General features: G+C 47.2%; 1 protein-coding gene across 1 annotated transcript in view; it reads left to right on the top strand.

Moving 5' to 3' along the window:
* The first annotated feature begins 6,386 nt into the window (after positions 1-6,386).
* cntnap1 (contactin associated protein 1) overlaps positions 6,387-23,152 on the top strand; it is an 80,697-nt gene continuing 63,931 nt past the window's right edge. Inside the window, exons 1-8 of the mRNA XM_080213925.1 lie at positions 6,387-6,489; positions 10,565-10,666; positions 12,712-12,905; positions 13,924-14,071; positions 15,283-15,486; positions 16,219-16,403; positions 20,439-20,582; positions 21,849-22,125. Of these exons, the coding sequence (XP_080070051.1) occupies positions 6,411-6,489; positions 10,565-10,666; positions 12,712-12,905; positions 13,924-14,071; positions 15,283-15,486; positions 16,219-16,403; positions 20,439-20,582; positions 21,849-22,125 (1,333 nt within the window). The 5' untranslated portion in view covers positions 6,387-6,410. The remainder of the gene's footprint in view (positions 6,490-10,564; positions 10,667-12,711; positions 12,906-13,923; positions 14,072-15,282; positions 15,487-16,218; positions 16,404-20,438; positions 20,583-21,848; positions 22,126-23,152) is intronic.

Below are 23,152 nucleotides of genomic sequence, written 5' to 3'. Positions count from 1 at the left end.
GTTTAGAAGAATGAGGGGAGATCTCATTGAGACGTGTAAGATGATGAATGGGATGGATAGGATAGAGGTGGAAAGACTCTTCCCGCTCAAAAAAGACAGTAGGACTAGGGGGCACAGCCTCAGGATCAAGGGGGGGCGGTTTAGAACGGAGTTGAGGAGGAACTTCTTCACTCAAAGGGTGGTGAATCTCTGGAATTCTCTGCCCGTTGAAGTGGCGGAGGCTAACTCGCTAAATATTTTTAAGAAGCGGGTTGATGGGTTTTTGATAAGAGAGGGGATTAAGGGTTATGGGGAGAGGGCGGGAAAGTGGAACTGAGCCACGACAGATTAGCCATGATCTTATTGAATGGCGGGGCAGGCTCGAGGGGCTAGATAGCCTACTCCTGCTCCTATTTCTTATGTTCTTATGTAGATCAAGTACTTTAGATGGGTCAGTTTTTGTCAAATGTGTGCAGGAGGATTTCCTGACACGGTAAGTAGATAGGCCAACAAGAGACGAGGCCACATTGGATTTGGTACTGGGTAATGAACCAGACCAGGTGTTAGACTTGGAGGTAGGTGAGCACTTTGGTGATAGTGACCACAATTCGATTACATTTATTTTAGCGATGAGAAAGGATAGATATATACTGCAGGGCAAGAGTTATAGGGGGGAAGGAAATTATGATGCGATTAGGCAAGATTTAGAATGCATACAATGTGGAAGGAAACTGCAGGGGATGGGCACCATTGAAATGTGGAGTTTGTTCAAGGAACAGCTACCTCATGTCCTTGATAAGTATGTACCTGTCAGGCAGGGAGGATGTGGTCGAGCGAGGGAACCGTGGTTTACTGAAGAAGTTGAATCTCTTGTGAAGAGGAAGAAGGAGATTTATGTAAAGATGAGACGTGAAGGCTCAGTTAGGGCGCTTGAGAATTACAAGTTAGCCAGGAAGGACCTAAAGAGAGAGCTAAGAAGAGCCAGGAGGGGATATGAGAAGTCTTTGACAGGTAGGATCAGGGAAAACCCTAAAGCTTTCTACAGGTATGTCAGGAATAAAAGAATGACCAGAGTAAGATTAGGGCCAGTCAAGGACAGTAGTGGGAAGTTGTGCGCAGAGTCCGAAGAGATAGGAAAGGCGCTAAATGAATATTTTTCATCAGTATTCACACAGGAAAAAGACAATGTTGTCAAGGGGAATACTGCAATACAGGCTATTAGACGAGACAAGATTGAGGTTCATAAGGAGGAGGTGTTAGCAATTCTGGAAAGTATGAAAATAGGTAAGTCCCCTGGGCCGGATGGGATTTACCGTAGGATTCTCTGGGAGGCTAGGGAGGAGATTGCAGAGCCTTTGGCTTTGATCTTTAGGTCATCATTGGCTACAGGAATAGTGCCAGAAGACTGGAGGATAGCAAATGTCCCCTTGTTCAAGAAGGGGAGTAGAGACAACCCTGGTAATTATAGACTGGTGAGCCTTACTTCTGTTGGGGGCCAAGTTTTGGAAAGAATTATAAGGGATAGGATTTATAATCATCTAGAAAGGAGTAATTTGATTATGGATGTGAAGGGTAGGTCGTGCCTCACAAACCTTATTGAGTTCTTTGAGAAAGTGACCAAAGAGGTGGATGAGGGTAAAGCAGTTGATGTGGTGTATATGGATTTCAGTAAAGTGTTTGATAAGGTTCCCTCCTGTAAGCTATTGCAGAAAATATGGAGCCATGGGATTGAGGGTGATTTAGCGGTTTGGATCAGGAATTGGCTAGCTGTAAGAGACAGAGGGTGGTGGCTGATGGGAAATGTTCATCCTGCAGTTCAGTTACTAGTGGTGTATCGCAGGGATCTGTTTTGGGACCACTGCTGTTTGTCATTTTTATAAATGACCTGGTTGAGAGTGTAGAAGGATGGATTAGTAAATTTGCGGGTGACACTAAAGTCGGTGGAGTTGTGGACAGTGTGGAAGGATGTTGCAGATTACAGAGGGACATAGATAAGCTGCAGAGCTGGGCTGAGAGGTGGCAAATGGAGTTTAATGCGGACTTTGGAAAGAAAAACAGGAATACAGAGTATTGGGTTAATGTTAAATTACTTGGTAATGTGGATGAGTAGAAAGATCTCGGTGTCCATGTGCATAGATCCCTGAAAGTTGGCACCCAGGTTGATAGGGTTGTTAAGAAGGCGTACGGTGTGTTAGCTTTTATTGGTAGAGGGTTTGAGTTTAGGAGCCGTGAGGTCATGTTACAACTGTACAAAACTCTGGTGTGGCTGCACTTGGAGTATTGCGTACAGTTCTGGTCGCTGCATTATAAGAAAGATGTGGAAGCATTGGAAAGGGTGCAGAGGAGATTTATCAGGATGTTGCCTGGTATGGTGGGAAGGTCTTATGAGGAAAGGCTGAGGGACTTGAGGCTGTTTTCGTTAGAGAGAAGATTAAGAGGTGACTTAATAGAGGCATACGAGATGACCAGAGGATTAGATAAGGTAGACAGTGAGAGCTCTTTTCCTCGGATGGAGATGGCTAACACGAGGGGACATAGCTTTAAATTGAGGGGTGATAGAAATAGGACAGATGTCAGAGGTAGGTTCTTTACTCAGAGAGTAGTAAGAGCGTGGAATGCCCTGCCTGCAACAGTTGTGGATTCGCCAACATTAAGGGCATTTAAATGGTCATTGGATAAACATACGGATGATATCGGAATAGTGTAGGTTAGATGGGCTTTAGATTGGTTTCACAGGTCGGTGCAACATCGAGGGTCGAAGGGCCTGTACCGTGCTGTAATGTTCTAGGTTCTATTACAGATCCTTGATCACTGTTGCAGATCCCTAATCATAAGAACATAAGAAATAGGAGCAGGAGTAGGCCATCTAGCCCTTCGAGCCTGCCCCACCATTCAATAAGATCACGGCTGATCTGAAGTGGCTCAATTCCATTTTCCCGCTTTCTCCCCATAACATAATTATGGTTGAAAAGGGATTGGTTTAGGTTAGAGGGTCATTGTTTTTTAACTGGTCGGTGCAACATCGTGGGCCGAAGGGCCTGTTCTGCGCTGTAATGTTCTATGTTCTATGTTCTATAACCCTTAATTCCCTTGTCTATCAAAAACCTATCTACCCGTGACTTAAATATATTTAGCGAGGCAGCCTCCACCACTTCAACGGGCAGAGAATTCCAGAGATTCACCACCCTTTGAGTGAAGAAGTTCCTCCTCAACTCTGTTCTAAACTGCCCCCCCCCCTTATCTTGAGGCTGTGCCCTCTAGTGCTGCTGTCCTTTCTGAGCAAGAAGAATCTCTCTACCTCTACCCTATCCATCCCCTTCATTATCTTATACGTCTCTATAAGATCCCCCCTCAGCCTTCTAAACTCCAACGAGTACAGACCCAGTCTATTTAGTCTCTCCTCATAAGCCAGCCCCCTCATCTCCGGTATCAGCCTAGTGAACCTCCTCTGCACTCCCTCCAAGGCCAAAAAATCCTTGAGCAGGTGCGGCGACCAAAACTGCACACAGTACTCCAGCTGCGGCCTCACCAATGCCCTGTACAGTTGCAGCAAGACCTCCCTACTTTTATATTCTATCCCCCTCGCTATAAAGGCCAACATCCCATTTGCCTTCTTGATCACCTGCTGCACCTGCAGACTGGGTTTTTGCGACTCATGGACAAGGACCCCCAGGTCCCTCTGCACCGTAGCATGCTGCAGCTTTTCGCCCTTTAAATAGTAATCCCTCCTACTATTATTCCTGCCAAAGTGGATAACCTCACACTTGCTAACATTGTACTCCATCTACCAGGTCCTCGCCCACTCGCTCAGCCTATCCAGATCCCTCTGCAGACTTTCCACACCCTCCACACAATTTGCTTTTCCACTCATCTTCGTGTCATCAGCAAATTTCGTCAGCCTACACTCAGCCCCCTCCTCCAGATCATCTATATAAATGGCAAACAGTTGAGGCCCCAGCACCGATCCCTGCAGCACTGTTACAGATCACTGTTACGGATCCCTGACCACTATTACAGATCCCTGATCACTATTACAGATCACTATTACAGATCCCTGATCACTGTTAGAGATCTCTGGTCACTATTACAGATCACTATTACAGATCCCTGATCACTATTACAGATCCCTGGTCACTGTTACAGTGAGAGGGCATGGGATCCAAGGGCCTTTGGCCTTGTGGATCCAGAACTGGCTTGCCTGCAGAAGGCAGAGAGTGGTTGTGGATGGGTCTTTTTCTGAATGGAGGTCAGTCACCAGTGGAGTGCCGCAGGGATCTGTTCTAGGACCCTTGCTGTTTGTCATCTTCATAAATGACCTGGATGAGGAAGTGGAGGGATGGGTTCGTAAGTTCGCTGATGACACGAAGGTCGGTGGTGTTGTGGATGGTCTGGAAGGATGTCAAAAGTTGCAGTAGGACATAAATAGGATGCAGGGCTGGGCGGAGAAGTGGCAGATGGACTTCAACGCGGATAAATGTGTAGTCATCCATTTTGGCAGAACCAACGGGATGAACGAGTACAGTGTCAAGGGCAGAAGTCTTAGCAGTGTTGAAGAGCAGAAGGATCTTGGGGTCCGGGTCCACAGGACTCTTAAATCGGCCTCGCAGGTGGAGGTGGTGGTCAAGAAGGCGTATGGTGTACTGGCCTTCATTAATCGAGGGATTGAGTTTAGGAGTCGGGAGGTAATGCTGCAACTTTATAAGACCCTTGTCAGGCCTCATTTGGAGTACTGTGCGCAGTTCTGGTCGCTTCACTATAGGAAAGACGTAGAAGCTATTGAAAGGGTACAGAGGAGATTTACAAGGATGTTGCCTGGACTGGGAGGCATGCCTTATGAAGTTAGGTTGAGGGAGCTGGGTCTCTTTTCCCTGGAGAGACGAAGGTTGAGAGGCGACCTGATAGAAGTTTATAAAATGTTGAGAGGAATAGATAGGGTGGATTCTCAGAGGCTATTTCCCCGGGTTGAAATGGTCGCTACGAGAGGACACAGATTGAAGGTGCAGGGAGGCAAGTACAGAAGTGATGTTAGGGGTAAGTTTTTCACTCAGAGGGTGGTGAGTGAATGGAATCGGCTGCCGTCAGTGGTGGTGGAGGCGAACTCGCTGGGGTCTTTTAAAAGACTTCTGGATGAGTATATGGGGTTTAATGGGATTGGGGGTTATAGATAGGTCTATAGATTGGTAGGTGTTGATGTGATCGGCGCAACTCGTGGGCCGAAGGGCCTGTTTGTGCTGTAGTGTTCTATGTTCTATCACTATTACAGATCCCTGATCCCTGTTACAGATCCCTGATCACTATTACAGATCCCTTTTTGTCTTTTTATTCCGCAGGTGGAGGTCCACCTCGTTGTCAAATGAGGGGCATGCACACGGTGGGTCGTGCGTGGGCTGCTCTTGGAGGTTCTGGGAGTGGCCTAGTACTTCATGTCGGTGTGTGTGCTTGATCCTGGACCGGTAGACGGGCGCCGCAACAGCTCGGTGACTAGCACTGCTGGCTGTGCAGATACATGGATTTGGGCCTGTGTCTGTGGGAGTTTGTGCATTCTCCCTGTGGTTGCATGGGTTTCCTCCGGGCGCTCCGGTTTCCTCCCACACCCCAAAGATGTGCTCTTAGGCTGATTGGTTTACTAAATTGACACTATTCTCCCCTGAATCTGGCTAAGTTAGGGGGTCCATTCGTAGACACGCAGGGTAGAATAGGTGTAGGGTGATGCGGCGGCGCGGGCTCGTTGGGCCGAAGGGCCTGTTTCCCGTGCTGGGTTGTTCTTTGTTCTATCCCTGGTCACTGTTACAGATCACTATTACAGATCTCTGATCACTGTTACAGATCCCTGGTCACTATTACAGATCCCTGATCCCTGATCACTATTACAGATCCATGATCACGATTACAGATCCCTGATCACTATTACAGATCCCTGATCACTGTTACAGATCTCTGGTCACTGTTACAGATCACTATTACAGATCCCTCATCCCTGTTTCAGATCCCTGGTCACTGTTACAGATCCCTGATCCCTGTTACAGATCCCTGATCACTGTTACAGATCACTAATACAAATTCCTGATCCCTGTTACAGATTCCTGATCACTATTACAGATCCCTGATCACTATTACAGATCACTATTACAGATCCCTGATCCCGGTTACAGATCCCTGATCACTGTTACAGATCACAGTTACTGATCCCTGTTACAGATCCCTGATCCCGGTTACAGATCACAGTTACTGATCCCTATTACAGATCCCTGATCCCTGTTACAGCTCTGGGCTGCCTCCGGCAGTGTGATGAGCGGGACGGGATCGCTCCCTCCGCAGCCGCAGTCCCGGAGCCGGTGGGAGGGGAGAAGCTGCGTCAGTGACTGCGGCATCCCCGCCCCGGAGCCCATCCGAGCCCAGCCCGCAGAGCCGGAGAGCCGCAGAGCGGGAGGATGCAGCACTGCAGCCCCGGTACCGCCTTCCCGCAACTCCTACCGCTTCTCATCCTCACCCTGAGCCGGAGCTCCGCCGGTAAGGAGCGGAAAACCCACCGAGCGGGGGGAGCGGAAAACCCACCGGGGTGGGGGGAACGGAAAACCCACCGGGGTGGGGGGGAGCGGAAAACCCACCGGGGGGCGGGGGGAGCGGAAAACCCACCGGGGGGCGGGGGGAGCGGAAAACCCACCGGGGGGCGGGGGGGAAGCGGAAAACCCACCGAGCGGGGGGAACGGAAAACCCACCGGGGGTTGGGGGGGGTGACGGAAAACCCACCGGGGGGCGGGGGGAGCGGAAAACCCACCGAGCGGGGGGAGCGGAAAACCCACCGGGGTGGGGGGAACGGAAAACCCACCGGGGGGCGGGGGGAGCGGAAAACCCACCGGGGGGCGGGGGGGAGCGGAAAACCCACCGGGGGGCGGGGGGGAGCGGAAAACCCACCGGGGGGTGGGGGGGAGCGGAAAACCCACCGGGGGGTGGGGGGGAGCGGAAAACCCACCGGGGTTGGGGGGGGGGATGACGGAAAACCCACCGAACGGGGGGAGCGGAAAATGGCATCTGAGTGAGGTTTCTGCAATGGCCCTGAGGTGACCAGATAATAATCAGAATCCACCGGGATCTGCCCCCCCTCCCCTCCCCTCCAAGGATCTGCCCCCCCTCCCCTCCCCCCCAAGGATCTGCCCCGGTCCCCGTTCCACCCCCCCCCCCCCCGATCATCCCCGTTCTCTCTCCCCCCCCCCCCCCCACCCCCAGATCTGCCCCGGTCCCCCCCACCCCCCAGGATCTGCCCTGGGCTCCCCCCCACGCCCCCGGACCCCCGACATTTCAGCAGCAATGCGGGAAAATGCGGCTGATTCTCCTGGAAGGAGTCCGGTCCCTGCAGGCACTGGAACGGCCCCACTGGGAAATCTGGGATTGTTCCCTTTGGAGCAGAAAAGGACATTTAATAGAAAAGGAAAAGGTTTCAGGAAAACTCTGGAGGAGCCAGTGGGGCTGTCCAAGCTGGAGGGACAGGGCGATTGGCCAAAGGAGAGGAGGGCAGACCGTCTGGGCCGGCGAGCGGGGCGCAGACCGTCTGGGCCGGCGAGCGGGGCGCAGACCGTCTGGGCCGGCGAGCGGGGCGCAGACCGTCTGGGCCGGCGAGCGGGGCGCAGACCGTCTGGGCCGGCGAGCGGGGCGCAGACCGTCTGGGCCGGCGAGCGGGGCGCAGATCTCTGCTCTGTTTACAGTAAAAAATCTCAACACCAGGTTAAAGTCCAACAGGTTTATTTGGAATCACGAGCTTTCTGAGTGCTGCTCCTTCATCACTTTAACCTGGTGTTGTGAGATTTCTTACTGTGCCCACCCCAGTCCAATGCCAGCATCTCCACATCATGGTCCGTTTAGCCACCATCGATGATAGCTGATCATTGGCAGTTTCTATAGGAACTTAGAAAAGAGAATTGGAGAACTATTCAAAGAGAAATAATTTAGAGCACTCTGGGAAAAGAGCAGGGTCGTGGGAGTGGGTGTTATTGGATAGCTCTTCCATAGAGCCAGCACAGGCACAATGGGTAGAATGGCCTCCTGTTGGCCACTGCAATACACAGGCCCCAAGATTGAGTTGGAGCAGATGGATGTGCAGATTGGGATGAGTGTGGTGGGAGGGGGTCACTGGGGGTTTGGAGGTAGTTGGGAGGTGGGTGGGTGTCTTGGGGGGTGTGATGTGCCCGGTGGAAGGAGTTGGGGGGTGTCAGGGGTTGGTTGGACTGGTTTGGGGATGTCGGTAGGTTCAGGGGCTTCAGAGAGTTAGGGTGCATGGGTGTGTTTGTGTCAAGTTCTGCTGAATGTAACATTTATTTCTGAATGGAGTGGGGGAGGGGACATTGGAGGTTTTTGGGGGATTGGGGGGAGGTGATTGGAGACACTTTCAGTACACTGGTTGGGGTGTGGAGTTTGGTGAAACATGTGAACTGGATTCAGCTGTCCTCCTGACACTTTAACTGACGGATTTCTCAAGGGCCAGTGTTATATTTAAAATTTGTGTTAAAATGAGGCACTCGGCCTGCCCGCTGTGAGTGTATTATCCACAAACTGCCCCTGCCCCACCCTGAATCAGAAGAGATCAGATCAGGATGGACTGGGAGGCATGCCTTATGAAGCTAGGTTGAGGGAGCTGGGACTCTTTTCCCTGGAGAGACGTAGGTTGAGAGGCGACCTGATAGAGGTTTATAAAATGTTGAGAGGAATGGATAGGGTGGATTCTCAGAGGCTATTTCCCCGGGTTGAAATGGTCGCTACGAGAGGACACAGATTTAAGGTGCGGGGAGGAAAGTACAGAAGTGATGTTAGGGGTAAGTTTTTCACTCAGAGGGTGGTGAGTGAGTGGAATCGGCTGCCGTCAGTGGTGGTGGAGGCGAACTCGCTGGGGTCTTTTAAAAGACTCCTGGATGAGTATATGGGGTTTAATGGGATTGGGGGTTATAGATAGGTGTTGATGTGATCGGCGCAACTCGTGGGCCGAAGGGCCTGTTGGTGCTGTAGTGTTCTATGTTCTATGATGCCAACGTTTTGACAAATTTACTGGAGTTCTATGAGGATGTGTCTAGGGCAGTGGATAGAGGAGAGCCGGTGGATGTGGTCTTTCTGGATTTTCAGAAGGCGTTTGACAAGGTACCTCACAAGAGGTTATTGCAGAAGGTCAGGGGACATGGAGTTGGGGGTAGGGTGTTAGCGTGGATAGAGGATTGGTTGTCAAATAGGAGGCAGAGAGTGGGGGTCAATGGGTGCTATTCGGATTGGCGGATGGTGACTAGTGGGGTGCCCCAGGGGTCGGTGCTGGGGCCTCAGCTATTTACCATTTATATAGATGATCTGGAGGAGGGAACCGAGTGCAGGGTGTCGAAATTTGCTGATGACACCAAGATTGGGGGAAAGGCAAATTGTGCGGAGGGTGTGGAGAGTCTGCAGAAGGATCTAGATAGGCTGGGCGAATGGGCCAGGAAATGGCAAATGGAATTTAATGTTGGCAAGTGTGAGGTGGTCCACTTTGGTAGGAAGAATGGTAGGAAGGACTATTACTTACGTGGCGAAAAACTGCAGCAGGCGACGGTGCAGAGGGACCTCGGGGTCCTTGTGCATGAGTCGCAAAAACCCAGCTTGCAGGTGCAGCAGGTGGTCAGGAAGGCGAATGGGATGCTGGCCTTCATAGCGAGGGGGATTGAATATAAAAGTAGGGAGGTCTTGCTGCAGCTGTATAGGGCATTGGTGAGGCCGCAGCTGGAGTACTGTGTGCAGTTTTGGGCGCCGCACCTGCGCAAGGATATTTTGGCCCTGGAGGGAGTGCAGAGGAGGTTTACTAGGCTGATACCGGAGTTGAGGGGATTGAGCTATGAGGAGAGGCTGAGTAAACTAGGCTTGTACTCGTTAGAGTTTAGAAGAATGAGGGGAGATCTCATTGAGACGTATAAGATGATGAATGGGATGGATAGGATAGAGGTGGAGAGACTCTTCCCGCTCAAAAAAGACAGTAGGACTAGGGGGCACAGCCTCAAGATAAAGGGGAGGCGGTTTAGAACGGAGTTGAGGAGGAACTTCTTCACTCAAAGGGTGGTGAATCTCTGGAATTCTCTGCCCGTTGAAGTGGTGGAGGCTGCCTCGCTAAATATTTTTAAGAAGCGGGTTGATGGGTTCTTGATAAGAGAGGGGATTAAGGGTTATGGGGAGAGGGCGGGAAAGTGGAACTGAGCCACGACAGATCAGCCATGATCTTATTGAATGGCGGGGCAGGCTCGAAGGGCTAGATGGCCTACTCCTGCTCCTATTTCTTATGTTCTTATGTTCTTATGTTTTACATACATCTTACCTGACCTAAACTAACCCATTTCTGGAGTCAAATATTCAGAGAATCACAAGGCAGTTGGTAAATTATAAAACTGTAAATCAGCCACTTGCTCTCATTGCTTTTTAGAGGAGCTGGGAGCTGCTGCAATTGGTTGTCATTTTGAAGAACTTATCAATTAGTCCAATTGGAATGTTTTATTAGAATGCTGGGGTCAGCACATTTTCAAACTAATTCTGATGCTCAAAATCTGAAACTGTCGTAAAGAAGTCCACTTGTTCTTTCTTTCAGAACGATGTAATGAGGCTCTGGTCGAACAAGAATACTCCAGTGCATTGACAGCTTCCTCCTATTACTCATATTCCTATTCACCCAGCTATGGAAAACTGTACAGTAAGTTCAAAATTCAAATCATGTACAGGGTGGGGGCAGGTGGAGAGTGGGGTTGGGGGAGGAAAGAGGGAGAACCAGACGGCTAGCGAAATGGGAACAGAAAGAAGCGGTGTTAGATAGATGGAATGGAAGGGAACGGATGGTGGGATAGAGGAAGAGGTAGTTGGGGCAGCATGTTGGCAGTATGGTTAGCACTGCTGACTCGTGCAGTTCCGGATACCCAGGTTAGATTCCAGCATTGGGTAACTGCTTATGTGGCATCTGCATGTTCTTCCTGTGTCTGTGTGGGTTTCCTCCAGGTGCTCTGGTCTCCTCCCACATCAAAAGATGTGCAGGCTGGGTGAATTGGACATGCTAAGCTGTCCCTTGTCAAAAGATGTATAGGTTAGATGGGATTAGCCACGGTAAATGTGTGGGGCTGCAGGAATAGTGTGGGAGAGACAGCCTGGGTAAGATGCTCTGTCAGAGCCAGTGCAGACTGGATGGGCCAAATGGCCTCTTCTGCACTGTAGGGATTCTATGATTTTATAATTGTGGGAGAGAGAAGAGTGAGGTAGTAAGAGATAGAAGATTGGCTGGCTACCAGGAAGCAGAGAGTTGGCATAAATGGGTAATTTCCTGTTTGGGAGAATGTAACTAGTGTCACAGGGATCAGTGCTGGGATCTCAACTATTTACAGTTTATATAAATGACTTGGATGAAGGGACCAAAGGAATGGTTGCTAAATTTGCTGATGACACAAATATATAAATTGTGAAGAGGGCATCAGGAGGCTAAAAGGAGACATAGATTGGTTAAGCGAATGAGCAAGGATTTGACAAATGGAGTATAATGTGAGTAAATGTGAACTTGTCCATTTTGGCAGAAAGAATAATAAGTTTATTGTGTAAATGGAGAGATTGCAGAACTCTGAGGTGCAGAGGGATGTGGGTGTCCTAGTGAATGAATCTCTAAAGGCTGGTAGAAAGGTACAGCAAGTCATTAGGAAAGCTAATGATGTTATATAATGTGAGGAGAAGTGATTACACGGTAGGGAGGTTATGCTTCAGTTGTGCAGGGCGTTGGTGAAACCACATCTAGAATATTGTGTACCGTACTGGTCTCCTTATTTTAGGAAAGTTGTAAATGCATTGGAAGCAGTTCAGAGAAGGTTTGCTAGAGTAACACCAGGAATGGTATATCATTATGAGGAAAGGGTGGACTGTCTATGTTAGTATCCACTGGAGTTTAGATGAGGAAGAGGTGACTTGATTGAAACACATAAAATCCTGAGGGATGTTGATACGGTGGATGTGCAGAGGATGTTTCTTCTTGTTGGAGAATCTAGAGTTGGGGTCACTGTTTAAAAATAAAGGGTCATCCTTTTAAAATGGAGATGAGGTGGACATTTTCACTGAAGGTTGTGAGTCTTTGCAACTCTTTCTGAAAAGCAGTGTCTAAATATTTCTAAAGCAGAGGTGGACAGATTGTTGGTAAACTGGGGCTGATAAGTTAACAGGGGTAGACGGGATGTCGATTTGAGGTTACTGTCAGATCATCCCTTACTAAATGGTGGAATAGGTTCAAGGGGCTGAAGGGCCTACTCCTGCAAGTTGGTTGTGTGTTTGTGTAAGGGAGAGGTCTAGGCGAGAGGAGGAAGGGGTGAGGGCAAAGGGTGAAGCAAAGGTGACTGTTGAAAGGAGAAAATGGTAAGGAGTGGAGTTCAGGAAAAGGGGATATGGAGTTGCGTTCTCACTTGCGGTTCAGGAAGGGGATTGCTTGAGAAGTGTGGGTGATGAGGGGTAGACTGAGGGTAAAAGATTGGTAGAGGTGGTGGGGGAGGAGACCACATTTATTCAAGCCCTCTGTCAACTCTGAAAATCATTCATGTCTCCAGGATTAATGCCCCTTTCTGTGTGGCCTATCTCTGAATTGATGCCTGTGTTGAAGGGGTTGTGGTCTGGATCTGTCCAGTCTACCCCCTGTAATGCCACTGAGGCTGCTTATCACATGGTTCAGTGGTTGTGGACTGAGCCTCACTTGCTGTCATTGGCTTTGTTTCTCAGCGCGAGGAGGTTGGTCTCCTCAGGTTTCAGATAAACTCCCGTGGCTGCAGATTAACCTGTCCCAGAGATCGAAAATTACTGCAATCGCCACACAAGGAACTTACAACTCTTATGATTGGGTGACCAAGTATCTCTTCCTATACGGTGACCGAGCAGACAACTGGAAACCTTTCTATCAACAGGGGCATAACTGGGTAAGTCTGACACTCACTAATAGATCTCTTATGGAGACTGAAAAATGTCCAAATGCAGAATATATTTTCAAGGGCTTTGTCCTTGGTGGGGGGGGGGCTTCAGTTTATTATTACACCTCATCAACTGAATAAGTGAGATTGATTAAAATGTCAGCATATCCTCAGGAACTGAGCTACAGAAGATAGATTGGAGAAGGTGGGACTGTTCTCCTTGGAGAGAAGGCTCAGAGGAGATTTGATAGAAATGTTCAAAATCACGAGGGGGCTGGACAGAGTTGATAGGGAGAAACTGTTCCCGCTCGGAAAAGGATCAGAAATGAGAGGGCATGGATTTAAGGCGATTTGCAAAAGAGGCAAATATAATGTGAGACAAAACTTTTTCACTCTGCGATTGTTTGGGCTCTGGAACGCACTGCTTGGAAGTGAGGTGGAGGCAGGTTCAGTTGACGCGTTTGGAGGCATTGGATGATTATTTCTATTCAAATAATGATGTGGAGATGCTAGTGTTGGATTGGGGTAGGCAGAGTAAGAAGCTCTTTCAACAGGTGAGTCTCACTTACATTCACCTGATAAAGGAGCAGAGCTCTGAAAGCTCATGATTTCAAGTAAACCTGTTGGACTTTAACTGGTGTTGTGAGACTTCTTACTGTTTAAATAATGTGCAGGGGGACATGGAAAAGGCTGAGAAATAGCACTAAATCATGATGCTCATTTGGAGAGCTAGTGCAATCACGACGGGCCAAGTGGCCTCCTGCACCGGAATTATTCTGCGATCCTGTTAAATGATTGACACATTGTCCAATAAACATGTTGGGAGTAGGTGTGACTTTTCTGAAAGTGGGGATATGTGGAGATTTAACAAACAGTTCTCAGTGTCATATTGTGGGTGATAAATACTCCCATCTAGATCCGCCAACCTCTTTGCTCCCTAACCCCCTCTCTGCCCCCTAACCTCCTCCCTGCCGTCCAACCTCACCCCACCCCCTTCACCCTGTGAATAATGATACTTTTGTTAAAGACGTTTGCAGGAAACCGGAATTCTGATGATGTGGTTCGACATGAGCTGTGGCGGCCAATCCTTGCACGTTCTGTCCGCTTTGTAGCAATCAGTTGGAGGCCGGGTCATTATGTCGGGCTCCGTGTCGAAGTCTACGGCTGCCATTACGGCAAGTACCTATACTGCTCACCCTGCTTAATGGAACAGTGAAAGAGAGAGCTCTGCACTGGATCAGGAAGTCACTCAGGCCAGGATTTGTGCACAGATGTCACATAGGCGGGAAACAGACCCAGCTCCAGACAGAAAAGGAGACAGCAACTGGGAGATGTAAGACGGATTAAAACAATATCGGATAAATTGAGGCAAACAGGAAAGAATCAGTGAGATCTCTCAATTTACCACATTTGCTGAATATTTGTGTGCTTTGTGTTAACTGATTTGTGGGAATTGGTTTCTTCAGCTGATGAAGAGCTAATTTTGTGAGATTGCTACAGAATAATTAACTGTTGCAAAGGTTCACAGAACTTTGTTGTCATAATAACATCAAAGTAGCAGTATCAATTTGAGACCTTCAGCCCATCTTATCAACCTATCCCACTATTCCTTTGGTACGTTTCTAATAATCTTGAATCCCATTTATTGGCCAGAATCTGTTCAATTTGTTATTTAACCCAGTCCAGGTTTCAGACCAATAATCTGTTTCATGTACTACCTGAAATCTGATTGACCTGAAACATTAATTCTATTCCTCAAATGTTTTTTTTCCCCTTGGTTTTTGAGACGAGGGGGAGTGTAAATCAGTGTTTAAAATTGGATTGAAACATCTTGTAAAATTTTTGAAATATGACGAATTGTAAATTCAGTATGATGTGGATTGTACACGGTATACAGCCCAGCCAGCTGGTGTTGATGCTCCATCTCAGCCTCCTCCCAACTTCCCTAAGCTAACTTTACCATCTGTGATCCTCTATTCTCATCTCCCTCTGATGTTTCATGAACTTTAAATATACTATTTATTTTAATAACCAACCCCATCCTCCTCTGAATTCCCGATTGCGTTTTCTGATGACTATCTTATGGTGGCCTCTCATGATGCTCTTCCCCAAGAGAAAACATTCTCTTTGTATCCAGAACCTCATGTTAACTTTTTATTATTATTGGCTAATTTGTTTGCTTCAGTTATTCTGACTGAGAGTAACTTGTACAAAGATTTTCCTACATTCTAACAATGACCGGACTTCTCAGCTGCCCAATGTAACTATGGAGAACACAAGAAATGCTGCTTTTTCTTCCTGTCTTCTATCCCTGGTGCTGTTTGAAATGATTGATATTTCTGGGCTTGGACCAGGATTAATGTTGAAAACTTTCTTCCACATTTAGATTCTGATGTGGTTGCTTTCGATGGGAACAGCTCTCTGAGCTACCGATTCCAGAACACTACAACTCGAACGCTGTTTGACTCCATATCGTTCAACTTCAAAACGATGGCTCAGGGTGGAGTTCTCTTACACAGCGAGGGAGAAGAGGGGGATTATATCACTGTGGAGTTGCAGGGGGCAAAATTGCTCTTTCACATTAATTTAGGTATTTAACTTATGGAAATGCACATTTGACATAGAAGCAGAAGTAGGCCATTCAGCCCATTGAGTCTGCTCTGCCATTCATCGATATCATGACTGTTCTTATATGATAATCCTCAACTCCGCTGTTCTGCCTTATCCCCATAGCCATCGACTCCCTTACTGATTAAAAATCTGTCTATCTTGTCCTCCTGCTGCTCTCATCTGGTAAAGAATTCCACCAATTTACTATCCTGTGCAAGAAGAAATTCTTATTCATCCCTGTCTTAAATAGATGAACCCCTTACTTTGAGATCATGCCCCCTGGTCCTGGATTCTCCCACAAGGGGAAGTAGCCTCTCAGCATCTGTTCATCACAGAAATTACTAACTTCAGTGATAAGTGAATCCATAAAACCAGACAAGACGGGCAGAAGGAAACCTGAATCTAAGTACATGACTTGCAAACTTTCCTTCCAAATTGAGACTTCTGCCAACTAGAAGGAGCAGGGCAGCAGACACATGGGTACATCTACACGACAGGGGCTGCAGTGATTCAAAAAGCTCACCACTACCTTCTCAAGGGGCAGGCAACAAATATTAGCCTAGCCAGTGATGCAAGGATTTAAAAATTTAGAAAACAAATGAGATGATTGCATGCACACTGCTGGTTTCAGGCTATATTGCAAAGTTCTAAATATGCTGTAATTTGAGAGTTAATATGTTTGTGTTTGCTGCACTCTCCATTCACACTGCAGGGAGTAGCAACATCCATTCTGTGAGTGGAGAGACATCCATCACCATGGGCAGTTTGCTCAATGACCAACACTGGCACATGGTTGAAATCGAGCGCTACGGGCAAGACGTTAATTTCACGCTCGATGGTCGTGTTGAACGTGTGCACACTAATGGTGATTTTGACCACCTGAATTTGGATTTGATGGTAAGCTGGTTTTCCATTTGGAGCTGTCCCAGCTTGGTATGCTCTGGCTACAATCTTCTGAATTCTTGAAAGAGATTCAACTCGGTTACAAATTGCAGTTAAATATTTCAGCAATGACAAAAAGTCACCCAGACTCAACTTTGGTTCTGTTCTCTCTCCACGGATGTTGTCAGACTTAGTGAGATTTTCCAGCGTTTTCTGTTTTTGTGTCAACAATTTCCTGTTGCAATTGAGTTTGTTCTTTGTTTGTGTTGCAGCTTTTCCTGTTTGTATGCCATTGTTTTGGTGAACAGATTGAGTCTGGCATATACAGCTCATGTACATCTTACTTTCTCACTACTAACTCCCATTTGTCAGTTTTATATCAATCAATGTACATCTGAAGGGGAGGTGGTGATGTAATGGTTTAGTCACTGGGCTAGTAATCCAGGTTCAAATCCCACTACCATAGATGTTGGAATTTGAATTCAATCAAAAAATCTAGAATTCAAAATCTGATGACGACCTTGGAACCATTTTTGATTGATGTAAGAACCTATCTGGTTGACGAATTCCCTTTTGGGAAGGAAATCTGCCGTCCTTACCTGGTCTGGCTGACGTGCATCTCCAGAGCCGCAGCAATGTCCTTGCCTCTTCAATACCCTCTGAAATGACTGAGCCTAGCAAGCCACTCGGTCGTATCAAACTGCTTAAAGTAACTCAATAAAGAAACAAACTGGACGGACCGCAAGGGTATTGACCTCAGCACCGAAATGGCAATGGCAAACTCAGCCACTTCAATCCTGCAAAGTCCCCCCTGCTTTGGCTTGGTCTAAAATCAGGAGAGCCATCTGACAGACTAGTCAAGCAGCAGCCTGACGCAGGCACACTCTCAAAATCATATCCTATAGACAATATCAAAGACATCACCATCACTATCCCTGAGATGGTAGGGAGTCGGGAGGGAGTTTCCCTGGGAGACTGCTTCATTAACTGCCCCCCCCCCCCCCACACACACACACACACACACACACACACATACACACAATCCTGCGTGACGAATCAGTATTCCTTCATGTTGAGTAACACTTGGAGGAAGCAGTGAGGGGGATGAGTATAGAATGTTCTCTGGGTGGGGACTGCAATGTCCATCACCAAGAGTGGCTCAGTAGCATCAGCACAGAGCTGGCTAAGTCCTACAGGACATCACTGCTAGACTGGGACTGCGGCAGCTGCTGAGTGAACCAATGGGAAAACGTACTGGATCTCATCCCCACTAATCCAACGTTTGCAGGTGCATTTGTCCATTACAGTATCAGTAGGAGTGACCACCACACAGTCCTTGTGGAGACAAAGTCCCACTTTCACATTGAGAGTACTCCCCATTGTGTGTGGCACTATCACCATTCTAGATAGGATAGACTTCATATAGATTGAGCAACTCAAAACTGGGAATCCATGAGGCACTGTGAGCCATCAGCAGCAGCAGATTTATACTCCGGCACAACGTGTAACCTCATGGCCCGGAATATCCCCCACTCAACCATTACCATCAAACCAGAGCATCAACCCTGGCTCAGTGCAGGGAGGGCATGCTGGGAGCAGCACCAGGCATATCTAAAAATGAGACTTCAGCCTGCTGAAACTACAACACAACTGCTTGAGTGCCACACAACGTAAGAACAAGCGATAGACAGAACTAAGCAATCCCACAACCAACGGATCAGATTAAGCTCTGCAGTCCTGCCACATCCAGTCAAGAATGGTGGTAGACAATTAAACAACTCACTGGAAAGGGAAACTCCACAAATATCCCCATCCTCGATGATGGAGGAGCCCAGCACATCAGTGCCAAAGATAAGGCTGAAATAGTCGCAGCAATTTTTAGCCGGTAGTGCCGAGTGGATGATCCATCTTGGCCTCAAAGAAAGAACAAAGGAAAGTACAGCACAGGCACAGGCTCTTCAGCCGTCCAAGCCAGTGCTGATCATGATGCCTTAACTTTTTAAAAAAAAGCCTTCTGCCCTTGGCTCATTTCCCTCCCCAGTGGTCTCCAGCATCACAGATGCCAGTCTCCAGCCAATTCTATTTGCTCCACATGGTAGCAAGGAACAGCTGAAGACACTGACTATTACAAAGGCAATGGGCCCTAATAACATTCCAGCAATAGAACACAGCACAGTACTGCCCTTCAGCCCTCGATGTTGTGCCGACCTATGTTCGAACCCAAGATCAGCTATCCCACTCCCTATCATTCTGGTGTGCTCCATGTGCCTATCCAATAACCGCTTGAAAGTTTCTAAAGTGTCCGACTCCACTATCACAGCAGGCAGTGCATTCCACACCCCAACCACTCTCTGAGTAAAGAATCTACCTCGGACATCCCTCCTATATCTCCCACCATGAACCTTATAGTTATGCCCCCTAGTAACAGCTACATCCACCTGAGGAAATAGTCTCTGAATGTCCCCTCTTTCTATCCCTCTCATCATCTTATAAACATCTATTAAGTCACCTCTGCTGTAAAGAGAAAAGCCCCAGCTCCCTCAGCCTTAGCACTGAAGACTTGTGCAGCAGAATTTACTGCTCCCTAGCCAAGCTGTTCCAATACAGTTACAGCACTGCTATCCATCCAGCAATGTGGAAAACTGCCCAGGATGTCATGTACACAAAAAGCAGGACAAATCCAACCTGGCCAATCACTGCCCATTAGCCTTTCCTGAATGATCAGTAAAGTGGGAGGGGCCATCAACAGCGACACTTGCTTCGAAATAACCTGCTCACTGTTGTTCGGTTTGAGTTTCACCAGGGTCACTTAGCTCCTGACCTCATTACAGCCTTGGTTCAAACAAGGACCAAAGAGCTTAACTCCAGAGATGTGATCGACAGTCCTAGACATCAAGGCCACATTTGTGTGGCATCGAGGAGCCTGAACAAAACTGCAGTCAATGGGTATCGGGGGAAAGCTCTCCACTGGTTAGAGTTATGTCCAACACAAAGGAAGATGGTTATGGGTGGAGGTCAGTCATCTCAGCTCCAGGACATCACTGCAGGAGTCCCTCAGGATAGTGTCCAAGGCCCAACAATCTTCAGGTGCTTCATCAATGGCCCATCCTCCATGATTAGATCAGAAGTGGGGATGTTCGCTGATGATTGCACAATGTTCAGCAGCATTCGCAACTCCTCAGATACTGAAATAGCCCATGTTCAAATGCAGCAAGAGTTGGAAAGCATTCATGCTTAGGCTGATAGGTAACAAGTAACATGTGTGCTGCAGAAGTACCAAAGACCATCTCCAACAAGAGGGAATCCAATCATTACCCCTTCGCATTGCAATATATTGCCACCACTGAATCCCCCACTGTCAACATCCTGGAGGTTACCTTTGACCAGAAACTAAACTGGACTAGATACATAAATATTGTGGTTGCCAGAGCAGGTCAGAGGCTGGGAATCCTGCAGCAAGTAACTCACGTCCTGACTTCCTAAAGCCTGTCCACCATCTACAAGGCGCAAGAAGTGTGATGGAAACTCCTCACTTGCCTGGATGAGTGCAGTTCCAATAACAGTCAAGAAGCTCGACACCATCCATGACAAAGCAGCTTGCTTGATTGGCACCCCATTCATCACCTTCAACATTCGCTCCATCACCTGCAAAGAGTGGCAGCTGTGTGTACCATCTACAAGATGCACTACAGCAACTCACCAAGGTTCTTTTGACAGCAGCTTCCAAACCTGTGACTTCTACCACCTAGAAGGTCAAGGGCAGCAGAGACATAGGAACATCACCAATTGCAAGTTCCTCGCCCAACTCACTCACCATCCTGACTTAAAAATGCATCACCATTCCTTCACTGTCACTGGGTCAAGATCCTGGAACTCACTTGCTGACAGTACTGTGGATGTACCTACACCTCAGGGACTGCAAGAAGGCAATTCACCACCACCTTCTCGAGGACAATTAGGGATGGGCAATAAATGTTGGCTTTGCCAGCGACGCCCGCACCCCATAAATGAATAAAAAAAGCTTTCTTTCACTTTTTACCTTTATTTCAGATTTACTTTGGTGGGTTGATACCCACTGAGAGACTGAGATTGGTTGACAAACCAAACTTCCAGGGCTGTATGGAGAACATCATGTATAACAATATCAGTGTGATTGACTTGGCAAGAGGAAGACATTCACAAACACACAGCCTGGTAAGGAGCAGCCAGTAAAATCTGGGAAATGAATGTCAGACTCCAAGTGTTCAGTCAGTGGGTAACTACCTAAGAGAGAGCAAGAAAGACACAGCGAAAAGAAATGGTCTTTCTACTAAACAGGGTAAGATAGAGAGAATCATCCGTCCTGCCAACATGTTTGTACTTTTGAAAGAACTGATCCTGTTCCAACCCCAGTTATCAAATCAATTAAAGGAGAGTTGAACATAGTTGAAGTAGAAAAAAGAAAAGCCTCTGGCTCCATGCTGGAAACTTTAATTTTGTGTTAATTTAGCACTCTCTTAAAATATTCAGATGTTTAGATGTTGTAATGTTTAGATCTCTTTTAAATATAAATAATTGTGGACAGGCTACATTCAGAATAATGTCAGTAATTGCAAACGTCAAATTAGCCTCAGCAAACTAATAACAAACAGGGTGGATATCGATCGGGTTGTGTAGGTCAACGTTGAGAAATGTGGAGTTTTCTAGAAAATTAAGAGATTAAAAATAGTAAAAGTCTCAGTGAGTGGACAGGGTGGGTGAGTGAAATAAATACACAGAACTGGATAGGAACCAATATGTCAAAGCTCAGGATCCGTGCCTGAATGGAAACACACTACTACACTGGAGTGCATTCCTATGCCACATCCTCAATGAGCTGTATTCAACTAAAACATAACTTGCGCATGTTAATGTTCCAATCCCTTGAAGCAAAGGTCAACAATCCATTTGCCATCAGTAGAAGCAACATGGAAAGATAAATGTGACCCATAGAATGATGCATATAACAAAACCACTTAGCCCATCATCATCTTCTGGGACTTTCATTCTCAACTTTAGAGCAGTGAAGGGAGATGGTGAACCTATAAAGTTGTCAGAATGTACAGTTTTATGTTTCTGATTATAAAGGCGACGAGTGATGTACAGTCAGAGTTGACATCATTGGATGATATGGTTCTAGGAGAAATTTGGAGGAAAAGTGATCTCTGTATACACAGGGTAGTTATGGGAAACTTATCAGAGTACTTTTAAAGAATTTAAGAGGGTAAATGGACCGTTTTCACTGGCTGGTGAATTGGTAACAAGGAGTCAACTTAAGGTTGACATGAGGCATACAGGAGAGAAAGGAAGCTTATTATAATTATAAAATGGAATGCATTAACTCACAGGATTCCTCTGGAGTCGGTGATGAGCTTTCATGGTTTGGTTGTTGGATAGAAGATGCTGTCATTAATTTCTGTGTTTTTCCATTCCTTCAATCAGGGTAATGTGCAGTTTCGCTGCCGTGAATTCCTCTATAAGGACAAGCCATACTATCCCATAACATTCGCAACACCAACCAGCTTTATTCAGGTGCCTGGTCTACCAATGCAGAACCAGCTCTCTGTCAACTTCACTTTCCGGTCCTTAGATACAAGTGGCCTTCTTCTTTTCAGTAACTTTTCTGAAGGTGTTGGTTGGCTGGAGATGGGTTTAAGTGAAGGACAGATTAACATATCATTCCAACAGACGGGCAAGAAACGACTGGAATTTGCTGCAGGTACACACTGTTCACTGAGCAGCTGGGTCTCCATGATGCCCATGTGGTTTAGCACAGAGCTGCATTGCTCAATGTAGCAGCCTGCATGATATAAGATGTCCTGTTGTAAAATCAGTAATGATGAACGGGAGGAATTATCTAAACCACCTCCTGATTTGGCGGGGAGGGGGGGAGGAATCTCAGACTTCTGTATCATTTCCCCGACGGAAAAATGTGGACGAGAGTATGTCCGGGGGGAATGGGGTCTTTGATTATGCTGGCTGCTTTTCTGAGGCAGTGGGAAGTGTAGATAGAGTCAATGAATGGGAGGCTGGTATGGACTGAGCTTTGTTCACGATCCTTTGTAGTCTCTTGCGGTCTTGGATGGAGCAGGAGCCATATCAAACTGTCATACAATCATTAAGAATGTTTTCTATGGTTCATCTGTAGAAGTTGGCGAGAGTGATAGCAGACATGCCAAATTTCCTTAGTCTTCTCAGAAAGTAGAGGTGTTGGTGGCTTTCTTAGTTATTGTGTCCCTGTGGAGAGACCAGGACAGGCTGTTGGTGACCTGGCCACCGAGAAGCCTCAAGTTCTCAACCATTTCCACCTCATCCCATTGGTGCAAACAGGGCATGTGCTCCACTGTGCTTCCTGAAATGGGTAACTATCTCCTTCATTTTGTTAATATTGAGGGAGAGATTATTGTCATCGCACCAGTTCATCAGATTCTCCATCTCGTTCCTGTACTCCGTCTCATCATTGTTTGCAATCCTATCCACTACAGTGATGTCATCAGCAAACTGGAAAATCGAGTTGGAGGGGAATTTGGCCACACGGTCAAAGGTGTATAAGGAGTATAGTCGGGGTGGGGGGGATGCTGAGGACACGTTGCGGTGTTGTTATTTGATGTTTTAATTTATTTTAAAATGTTGATCTTGGAATTGTTGAGGATGATCATGGAGCAGATGTCGTTGCCTGTTTTCATTGATCCCATTGCAGAGGGGGGAGGAATTGTGGACAGTTGTTCAGTTACTGGCAGACTAAC

This window comes from Carcharhinus amblyrhynchos, chromosome 27, assembly GCF_965287045.1.
Source record: "Carcharhinus amblyrhynchos chromosome 27, sCarAmb.v2.hapA, whole genome shotgun sequence".
NCBI classification, from domain to species: Eukaryota; Metazoa; Chordata; class Chondrichthyes; order Carcharhiniformes; family Carcharhinidae; genus Carcharhinus; species Carcharhinus amblyrhynchos.
Note: the sequence above shows the minus strand (reverse complement) of the source record. Positions and strands in the feature narration are given on the sequence as shown.